This window comes from Orbicella faveolata, unplaced genomic scaffold (assembly GCF_042242905.1).
Source record: "Orbicella faveolata isolate gen_17 unplaced genomic scaffold, um_ofav_v1 contig_17, whole genome shotgun sequence".
NCBI classification, from domain to species: Eukaryota; Metazoa; Cnidaria; class Anthozoa; order Scleractinia; family Merulinidae; genus Orbicella; species Orbicella faveolata.
In genome coordinates this window covers 162501-173673 of record NW_028301544.1, presented here as the reverse complement: position 1 = coordinate 173673, position 11173 = coordinate 162501, and the positions used below count along the sequence as shown (strand labels likewise).

The 11173-nt window shown below is 40.0% G+C and overlaps 1 protein-coding gene across 6 annotated transcripts in view; it reads right to left on the bottom strand.

Moving 5' to 3' along the window:
• Positions 1 to 326: 326 nt before the first annotated feature.
• The window catches only part of LOC110069646 (uncharacterized), a 57591-nt gene continuing 46744 nt past the window's right edge, over positions 327 to 11173 (bottom strand). For 5 of the 6 annotated variants that reach the window (XM_089288537.1, XM_089288538.1, XM_089288535.1 and 2 more), the window contains exons 2-4: positions 3643 to 7146; positions 2460 to 2493; positions 327 to 1949 (exon numbers count right to left, since the gene is read on the bottom strand). In XM_089288537.1, coding sequence (XP_089144663.1) covers positions 3650 to 7069 — 3420 coding nt within the window. In that variant the 5' untranslated portion in view covers positions 7070 to 7146 and the 3' untranslated portion in view covers positions 327 to 1949; positions 2460 to 2493; positions 3643 to 3649. The remainder of the gene's footprint in view (positions 1950 to 2459; positions 2494 to 3642; positions 7147 to 11173) is intronic. The other variant, XM_089288536.1, reaches the window with a different exon arrangement.

The window sequence follows — 11173 nt, the reverse complement described above, 5'->3', positions numbered from 1 at the left end:
ATTTAACAGATAGATTCTAAATTACTGTGCGTCTGTTCAGTAAAATACATCACAGATGACATGAAAATGTGGTAAAGGCTACAACAAAAAAGCGGCACACGAACCATAAGGTGAGTGTGTCACTGATGTTCTTACCACACTTTGACGTCATCTGTGATCTATTATTGAACAGACGCATGGCAACGTGGAATCGATTTGTTTTATAAAATAAAGAAACGAAAAAATTTAAGCACTTCATCTATACGTCTGTCCTCCAACAGATCATGCGTAAGAACGAACCAATACGCGAGAACAATACCACATATAAATATAAAACGTTAGTGATGTCTGGGACAATAGAAACGGTTTTAATATGACATAATTAATAACCATTGCAATACAATACAAGCTCCATTGTCATCTAAAAACCTCCATATGCAGATTTATTACAATAATCACACACGATATCAGCAAAGATAAATTGACAAGAAATAATCACTTCCGTACGAGACGTTTCTACAGGACATAAATCAAATTAGAATTCTGAATTAAATTCTAATTCTCTAACAATATTTGCAATATTAATAGCAATAATAGTAACGAAATTCTCAAAAACACATCTCGATGTTTTCTTAAACATAAAGACCTGTGTTTAGACTTAAGACGCTAGAAATTAAAAAAAGAAGTAAACTAAATCTTTAACTAAAAGCGACATTACTATATAACTTAGCCCTAGTAGATTTGCCATTGCATTGCACGGCTGTAATGACTAATCACTTTCAAAGGACCTGACTTATAACACAATCGACTGACAATAACCTCTTAATGACCAGCCCAACGGAAACAGTGAGTTTTGTTTCCCCGAGACCCTCGATGTTGAGGGTCGAAGGGAAACAAAATTTACTGTTTCCTGAGGGGCCAGTCATTAAGTGTTTTGTTACACCTCCCGGATGAAAAATAGAAAAAAACTGCGAAAAAATGATTTGCTTGACGCCTACGGTGGCTGTGCTTGCAGTATGAGCGGCCGTCAAACCGAGCTGTCCTACCGAAACGACACGATAACAGTCTTTTTCTTCGCAACCTACAAAAATAAAGACAATACTTAAGTTGCTTTGCCTTCTTCTAATGCTTAACTCGAGAATTCAAGATTTGATTTGACGAGGAACAGCATATGTTGTTGTAAATGACACAATTATCTTCCTACCTGACGAATGGCCGAACGCGGGCGACCTATTTTTGGCGCCAAATTAAAAGCTTGAAGACACAAAATGTTCAAATTTTCCCCTTTGTTAATCTAATATGTTTTTGCCGAATTAAAAATCCCTTTTCTTGAATAACGAATGCCTTCTCTAGTGAGAAACGTTGCCTGATTTGACATCAGGCCGACTGGCACACAAATTTGTGGCCGTTTCAAGGTGCACGACCTGATCACGTGCGAGTCGAAAGTTCAAATTGTTGTTTCCCTAGGGAGTTAATGAGTTTTGTTCACCCTAGGGAGTTAGTGAGTTTTGACCCATGGGACGTGAAACGTTCTCCTCCAATCGGAAAACGTAATTTAGTTGCAAGGTATAACAAAACACTATTCACTTGACTCTAAATTATAATTTCATTCTAGAAAATGGAAATGGCAAGTAAATCTAACTTAAGCTTTCTCATCACGTCCCGCGAGAATTAAAATTATCCCATTTTGGGTTACCTTTCAATTTCAAAGCGACTTATAACTATTTGCTATTTTCTTTGTATTTTACACTTACACAACAAATAAAATTAATTGTCCAAATCTGGAACTTGCTTTGGCAATGATTTGCAACAAAAGCAGAAATACAATAAAAGTACTTGAATAAGTCTCATTGTCCACTCTCAGGCAGAGAAGACCTCTGGATTTAACAGCTCTTTCCTTGGAAGAGAACGGATCAACTCCAGCTTACATGACTTTTTCCCTCGAGCTTTACTCTTACAGCAACTGTTCTCTGTTTGGAAACATATAACGATGCAGCATAAGATTAGCTTTTGGTTGGTTTGTAGCATCATATCATACACACTGAATAAAGGATACAGAAAAAACCCTACCTTATTACATGAAATTTTCGCGACACGTTTAATTAGCGTTTTTGAGGTGCGCATATTTCGCGACACCTAAATTCCGCGATTTTGCGAAAATTGTGTATTTTGAATCACTTTAACTTCGCGTTTTCGAGTAACCCCTCATTGATTTCCTTAACAATGTTACTTAAACATGTCCTCCAATTTAGTAAACCGACTTAATCGATATCAAAGGTACGATAACGTCAAAATTAACAAACGCGGAACTGCTGGACTATATGTCAACAGTAACATAACTTGAGTCACTTAACTTTCGCGTCATGTTATGTTCGGGACACTTATTGTTACCGTCCCTTTAATTTGGCGAAATTTTGAAATCGCGAAATTCGCGAAATTAAGGTGGCGCGAAAATTTCATGTTGTAAGGTAACTAATTACCAAGGAGCTTTCTCTTTTCTTGATCATTCAGCATCTGAAACAGAAAGACAAATGACAAAACTACCTTTTATTGACAAAATAATGGTGACCAAGAATTCTGTCAAACAGCACCGTGTTTCTATCGAGTTAAAGAAGTCGGAGAACGAGAAATGTTGTGGGAACAAAGGCCCACAGGCTAATGTTTCCACAGCTCTTTCCAGTTCTCTCAAACTTCCACGAGTGTTTCTATAATTCGATAGCAACACGGATTGCTTTACGCACAATATTGCTTTAAGTACATCTGTAGAGAAATAGACTTCATGTTTCATGTTCAGGTTGCGCGCGCAGATGGCAGATCACGCCTGACTTCGTCGAGACAGTTTTGGTTTCTTTTCACACCCGCTTTCACTGTTACTGGCATAGGGACCGTCTTTCAACATGCCATTTCCCGACATGCTATCTAACCTGGCCTACGTAAAAAATGTAACCACAACTGGTTTCTTTACGATCGAACTCGACTTTTAGCTATAAACGATGGATTTATTTGACATCAAACTAAGGCTAGGGGTATCAAGAAAACATTCTGTGAGAGATAAATTGACTGTTTTGAATGTTTACATCTTTCGAATATTTACTGAGCGGTAGCGGCCCAATTCTACCGAAAGTCACCATTGACAGCCGACCGACAACACTAAAATCGTTTCAATTATCCCGTAAATGGAGAAACCTGAGAAGTCCACAACCTCCTTCATTCATTTGAGGTCAGGTTGAGTATATTGGTTATTTGTTCTGCTAAAACCCGGAAAAATTGCCAGTTATACAGTTAAACGATCTTTCAGCCGTTTACATGTCGAAAGATGGTCGAACGATGTCGCCTATGCACGTAACACTGAGAGCAGTTGTAAAGATCGTCTGAATTCCTATAACGGAAACACGCATCACTTGAGGGCGTGCTTTTAATTGTTGTGTTGGACCCGTACTATTTTTTTTCATAAAATTTCTCTTTTGGCGTGAAAAAAGGCAAAATCTCTAATGATCAAAGAACTCCACGCACTTAGGTAATGGCACAAGCATTCGCGAGCTGCTCACTTTGCATTTCCATGAAGGACGCTGTTCAGAATAATAATCAACAACGTTTGTATTAGCACTTTTATAAACTAAAAATAAATGTTGCCTCCTAAAGATTAGGAAAAGGTTTACTCACGATGTTCTCACTGGCTTTCTTCAAATTCTATGGTCACGTCATCGCCGATGAGAACAAACGGAGCCCAGTGTTTTACCGCACCAAACTTCTCTGACTCTCTTAGACACCTCCTAGCCTGGTGAACAGCTACACTTGCGCTACATCCAAGACTCAAATGCCTGTAGAAACTTTTCATAAACTCCATTGTTGCCTCGTCATCAATTGCCCAGAGTGACACGAGAACCGAGCGAGCACCAGCACCCAGGAAACACCTTGCAATACCGACCACACCCTCAGGCGTAACCTTACCTTGTGCACTGTGACAGCAACTTAGCACAACTAGCCTTGCACACAGCTTCGCCGCTCGCACATCCGCGATTTTCAACACAAAATCTTTCTCTTCAGGGATCTTGGATATCCGTGCGGGATTCGGAGCCAGAGCAATTTCACCAGTTTCCATATTGCCATGCGCTGCAATGTGTACCAAGGCAACTGAACCGATTCGTTTCAGCACCTCCTCTTTAGTTGCTTTATTTCCAGTGAGAGGTACGACACCGAGCATTTCTCCTATCTTCTTTACTTCTTCTCTGGCATATGGCAAGGGCGATAAAATGGCTTCGCCTTGGTCGTTTCGAATTTCTTCAACACATGGATCTCCCACGAGCAATACTTCACTGCTCCTGTGGTAGTCTTGAGGAAAGTTCCCGAACAGTTTCAGAGTCGTCAACGAGGGAAGAATTCGTATCTTGATAGATTCACTTAGATACTTGAATTTATCATCTAAAAATGCAGCATACGGAGCCAGACATAATAGACCGTCAGGGACAATGATCAATTCGTCGCTTTCAAGTAAGTCTGCAATGGGGGCAATGATACAATTATGAAAGAAGCGCAAAGAATTGTTGTTGCAGGCTAATGTTTTTTCTCTTTCCTCGGTGAATTCTCTGCTGGGAGAAATTTTGTTTGTTTGCTCATCCAGAGAACGATTTTCATAGGCAACTCTTCCATCAATTTTGTACTCTTTAAAAACATCTTTTCTCACACACTCTAAGAAGGTAAAAGCATCTTCACCTTCTATTTCTTTCCTCCTATACTGAGGCTCCCTTTCTTTGTTAAGAAGCCAGAAATGGATTTTGTTACTTTCTAGTGCTAAGACCAGTGTTTGCATGAATATACCACTTGACATGCTTGCGATCGTTACGTTATCTTCAAGCGAGCCAATCGTTGGCAATTGAGAGCCATAATGTTCCTTTAGAAGATCCTCTAAGGCTTGTGCTCGTCCTTGCTCGACAACACATAAAGCCTCAGCAGTCTTTTGAAGCCTTAGCAAAGTTCTCCAAAGCGCAGTGTAAGCGTCTGGGCACCAATTACGATAAGATATTTTCCAATCATCTTCGGACTGAAGGAGAGCCCTCGTGTCATTGATCAATTTTACACTGGATCGGTAATGACCAAGAGCTTTCGGCAAATTTCTCGACAATTCAAAATCGCGTCCTAAGCAAAAGCATGAACGAGCTTCTTCAGCCCTGTTTCCCAGTTCCTTGGATATGTTAAAATCTTGGTCGTGGTACTTTACGGCTTGTTTAAAATCACCCAGACTCCGGTAAGCATTGCCAAGATTGCCATAAGCAATTCCCTCTCCTGCCCTGTGCCCCAGTTCTTTGGCAATGCTAAGATCTTGGTTGTGGTACTTTACGGCTCGTTTAAAATCACCCAGACTCTGGTAAGCATTGCCAAGATTGCCATAAGCACCTCCCTCTCCTGCCCTGTCCCCCAGTTCTTTGGCAATGCTAAGATATTGGTTGTGGTACTTTACGGCTTGTTTAAAATCACCCAGACTCTGGTAAGCAATGCCAAGATTGCCATAAGCACGTCCCTCTCCTGCCCTGTTTCCCAGTTCTTTGGCAATGCTAAGATCTTGGTTGTGGTACTTTACGGCTTGTTTAAAATCACCCAGACTCTGGTAAGCATTGCCAAGATTACAATAAGCACTTCCCTCTCCTGCCCTGTCCCCCAGTTCTTTGGCAATGCTAAGATCTTGGTTGTGGTACTTTACGGCTTGTTTAAAATCACCCAGACTCTGGTAAGCATTGCCAAGATTGCCATAAGCACCTCCCTCTCCTGCCCTGTCCCCCAGTTCTTTGGCAATGCTAAGATGTTGGTTGTGGTACTTTACGGCTTGTTTAAAATCACCCAGACTGTCGTAAGCATTGCCAAGATTGCCATAAGCACGTCCCTCTCCTGCCCTGTCCTCCAGTTCTTTGGCAATGCTAAGATGTTGGTTGTGGTACTTTACGGCTTGTTTAAAATCACCCAGACTCTGGTAAGCATTGCCAAGATTGCCATAAGCACGTCCCTCTCCTGGCCTGTCCCCCAGTTCTTTGGCAATGCTAAGATCTTGGTTGTGGTACTTTACGGCTTGTTTAAAATCACCCAGACTGTCGTAAGCATTGCCAAGATTGCCATAAGCACGTCCCTCTCCTGCCCTGTCCCCCACTTCTTTGGCAATGCTAAGATGTTGGTTGTGGTACTTTACGGCTTGTTTAAAATCACCCAGACTCTGGTAAGCATTGCCAAGATTGCCATAAGCACCTCCCTCTCCTGCCCTGTCCCCCAGTTCTTTGGCAATGCTAAGATATTGGTTGTGGTACTTTACGGCTTGTTTAAAATCACCCAGACTGTCGTAAGCAATGCCAAGATTGCCATAAGCACGTCCCTCTCCTGCCCTGTCCCCCAGTTCTTTGGCGATGCTAAGATCTTGGTTGTGGTACTTTACGGCTTGTTTGAAATCACCCAGACTCTGGTAAGCATTGCCAAGATTGCCATAAGCAATTCCCTCTCCTGCCCCGTCCCCCAGTTCTTTGGCAATGCTAAGATGTTGGTTGTGGTACTTTACGGCTTGTTTAAAATCACCCAGGCTCCGGCAAGCATTGCCAAGATTGCCATAAGCACGTCCCTCTCCTGCCCTGTCCCCCACTTCTTTGGCAATGCTAAGATCTTGGTTGTGGTACTTTACGGCTTGTTTAAAATCACCCAGGCTCCGGTAAGCAATGCCAAGATTGCCATAAGCACCTCCCTCTCCTGCCCTGTCCCCCAGTTCTTTGGCAATGCTAAGATGTTGGTTGTGGTACTTTACGGCTTGTTTAAAATCACCCAGGCTCCGGTAAGCAATGCCAAGATTGCCATAAGCACGTCCCTCTCCTGCCCTGTCCCCCAGTTCTTTGGCAATGCTAAGACGTTGTTTGTGGTACTTTACGGCTTGTTTAAAATCACCTAGACTCTGGTAAGCATTGCCAAGATTGCCATAAGCACGTCCCTCTCTTGCTCTGTCCCCCAGTTCTTTGGCAATGCTAAGTTGTTGGTTGTGGTATTTAATTTCTTCTTTAGAATTAATGTGACTCTTGTAAGCAAGTTGTTGGCCGTAATCGTCCTCACTTTGTCTGATCATTTTTATGTACGTGTACTATTGTGACGTATTTGGTTGACTTGTGTCAGCTCTCAGTTATCTGCGATACACCTATTAAACTTGAAATCAAAAAAAAAATTTGTGATGGTTCATTAACAAAGTCTTACGTGACTACAGTCAAACCTGTATTAAGCGGACACCCTGAGGACCCTTGCTAGTGTCCGCTTAATACATGGTGTCCGCTGAAAACAGGTTCCCTCAGAATTCGTCTTAAAAGGGTCATATCAATATTGGTCAGTATTAAAAGACCTTGAAAGGGACAAATAACATTCTCGTGAACGGTCGATAACTGTGAAATATCGTATTTCCGTAAACAATGACAAGTACATGAGGTGAAGCGATTTAATACACGGTAGCAGTATCTATATCGATTGAAGCATATGAAAGGTTTACAAAATCAAACAAAAACAAAAGCTCTGTAAAAACAAAACCGAATAACAAAATATTGCATTTCTGTGACAGCCTAGTTTGTTGGCAAATTTAAATGACCGATATCCTAAAACGTGGACAAAAAACAACCATGTATTCTTTTGGCAGTGTCCGTTTGATACAGGTTTGTAACAACAGGAATGACCATAAAAGTCATGTTTAAGGTGTCCGCGTCCGCTTAATAGATGTGTCGGTTGAATACAGGTATTTTTTACAGTAAATGTGGGAAAAGGAAAATGGGACTTGCACAGCTGTCCGTTTAATTAATAGAGGGCGCTGAATGTGGTGTCCGCTTAATACAGGTTTGAATGTATTTTATTGGTGGTGTTTTATTGAAAGTGTATGGGAATTTATTTATAACCTTAAGTAGTACTGGGTCGTGTTTCAAAATAAAAGGTGGGGAATAAATGGTGTTTCGACTAAGTCAATATCAGTAAATGCCTTTTACTGGTTTTCCCGTCCCTCTATTCCCCTTGCCCCATACCCCTCGTATTCGTATAGCACTGATATATACAGTGTAATATTCTTAACTTGGCCATGAACAGCAGGCAAGCAAACCAAATATGGCCCAGGAAATTAAAAGAAGAAAATTTCATCTTTGTTTACATCAGCATAACCCTACACTGAATATCGTGAGTGAGTGAGTGAGTGAGAACTTTATTAAAGTGTCAAAAAACCTTATAGCCTGGGAATAAAACACCATACTAATTAGGAAACACTGCTAAAAAACTATACTAATACTAATATTAATATAATAAAAAAAAAAAATTAATGACTTGAAGGGCATTATGTGCAGCATAGGATGCAGCCCTTACCGCCGGTGTCCATTAAGCGAGTTATATCCCTTTTGCGAATATAGTTTGTAAAAGCCTGCAGTGTCTTGGCTGATCTGTCAGCCATAGACAGTTTGCCCCATAATTTGGGTCCTACATAACGCAAAGAGTGCTTCCCATAAGTAACAGTGTTGTATCTAGGAGTAGAAAAATCTGATTGTCTCTGGTTGTATGCAGAAATATGCTCGTTAAAAACGTTACAGATGCTATTAGGACATAGTCTATGTTTAACTTTATACATGAGAATACAGATGTCTTATAAACGCCTGTTCGCTAGAGTTGGCAACTTGGTTCTCTCCAGTAGCTGAGTATAGCTAGCATGCTTGTCCTTGTAAACGGCCCTCAAGCCCCTTTCTTGTAGTCGTTCAAGTTTACGTGCATCGCTAGCTCTGCAAAAGTGCCACACTAGGTGACAATAAGTAAGGTAAGGTAGTGATTAAATTATGCAGAATTTGGAGTTTAAAAAATGAGCAACAATAAAAGTAATTTTGAGGGAGTTTGAAAGTACAATGAAGGGTTTACAAAGCGAGTGATATTCGAAAGTTCTCTCAAATTGTACGAGCAGTTTCAATCAAAGAATTTTGCAAATAACACGAGTAGGAAAAAAAATTAGCAACCGCTTGCGCTTTCATGCGCTTTCTCATTTCACTAAGAACATGTACGCCCGTATTCCTTAGATTTGCATTGCAGTGCTAGGAACCATTATCCAATTATCTTTTGCTAGGCGACTGAAATTAACGTAAATTAATATATATCCACCTTGTGTAAATTTTGCACACAAACTACAGTTCTGTTAAGAAACACTCCTTATGTACATATACATGAAAAAACTTGTTAAACTTGACATTCAACTGAAACTGAAAGTAGTCAAAGGCCCTTCGGGTAACCTCGTGTCGCTTATTTTAGAGTGGGAAGAAATCCACTGCTGCACCAAAAAAGTGTAACCCGCGTGCAATGCTAACTAAAGAAAACAGGAGCGCATTTTCACTTTCGATTAGCCTCGATCTAGCCCAATCTGACCTTTGCTCAATACTAATTTTGTGATTTATACCTGTTTTCTTGTTCACGGAAAGTGCGCATTAGATGTTAGTTTTTATCGGCTCATTATGATCCCCCATTTCTTCTTATGTCAGGGTTGAATTCAAGTATTTACGAGCCTTTATCAAAATGTTTCCAAAAACAGATTGTCATACAGGTTAGAATTCCTTTTCAAGAATGTTTTCGCGGCTCTGTATTAAAATAAAGCGAACTTTAATCTTAAGTTTGTCGTTAGTTACCTTATTTCCTGGGTTGAAATGATGTTTATACCAAAGGAATCTAAAACAAGTCAGCGAGAATGAATTGTAGTTGATCCATCTTCGAGTGATTCAACTTTCTTCATTATTAAACGCAAGTAGCGTGACGCGTGTAATGTTATACATGTCATGAATTTGATCTGTCCTGATCTGCCACAAGTTCATATATGTACAGGAGATACTGATCATATCGTACAATTAATTCATGTGATTTATACCCACAGTTATACCTGTTTGCTTATCCGCAGAAAATGCACTCTTAATCGGCTCATTGTGATCTCTGGAACTGTCTGATGCCAACCCTCGCAAATAAAAGCATGTAACCTGCATAGCGCAACAGAAACTCGTCTTAATCGGCGCATTGTAATCTTTGGACTTGTCTGATGCCAGCCCATGGAATGTGAATCGCGAGACCGAAACTCGTCTAATCGAGTCAAATGTGGCCGAATTTTACTCTTAGAGTAATACATCCGAACAGTAGTTGTGTTATTATTCTTAAAAAGTGTCTTGTTGCAGATAAAATAAAACTCAGAATTTTACGGTTTAGTAATATATGGGACCAAAAGAAAGCTTAGATTTTCTCAGAACTTGTAAAAGATCTTACATTTTATGAAATTCTTGAAACTAAGAAGGATTGATAATTTTCTTGTTTTAAAATATGACCACGTCTCTGGCGTGCAAACCAGCATAATGATAACTGCCATGAAATTCGCTTGTTTCGTTAGCTTTGTAACAGTTGGTTTTATAAAACGATAACAGCGAAGCTAATTTCTGACCGGTCAGGAACCGTTTTTACACTGTTTTGAAAGACAACCGAAATTGCCGAAACATACGAATTCAAAGATTCTGTTCCTGCTTATTCTCAAATACATTGACCTTGTACAAAGTTTGCTCACAGACAACAGTGGTGAACAGTTGTGTTTCGAAATGCTTCTCATGGTGAAGCTCCACACAAAATATTACTTGAATTCGACATTCCAAATTCTTCACGACAGCATACAGGTTTATTTTAAAAAAATCAAAATGTGCTGATGAAACCCTACTGAAATTCTGATATTCCGAATGATGAACGACTTTGTAAGCAGAGCAGACTGGGAAAACACAAGGGTCAACAAGACATCTAAAATTTCGTTTCTCCAAATTTAGCAGCCCGCAAAAACGAGAATTTATTTCTCTTCTTTTCATTGTAAATTGTGTAATGCTTCTTTACAATTAAGCAAAAAGAAATATTTGGCTTCACTTGGAATAAGTCTGTTTGTATAACGCGAGAGAATGTTGTTAATTTCCGGCGTTGCTCTCAGCAGTATAATTTGTAAACAAGAATGAATTGTTTCACAGTGCTTTGAGTCGGTATACATGCAGCAGTGATCAAATCAGATATTTCTCTAAAATGAGCAAGACAGAAATTGAAGATGCTGTTTAGATGAAATACGAAAACGATCACCAAAGGAAAGATGTCAACATTGAAAGAAATTCTTCCAGCCGTAACAAAGGTGTGCAGACAAGTATAATGGAGTCTTTGTTCAGCA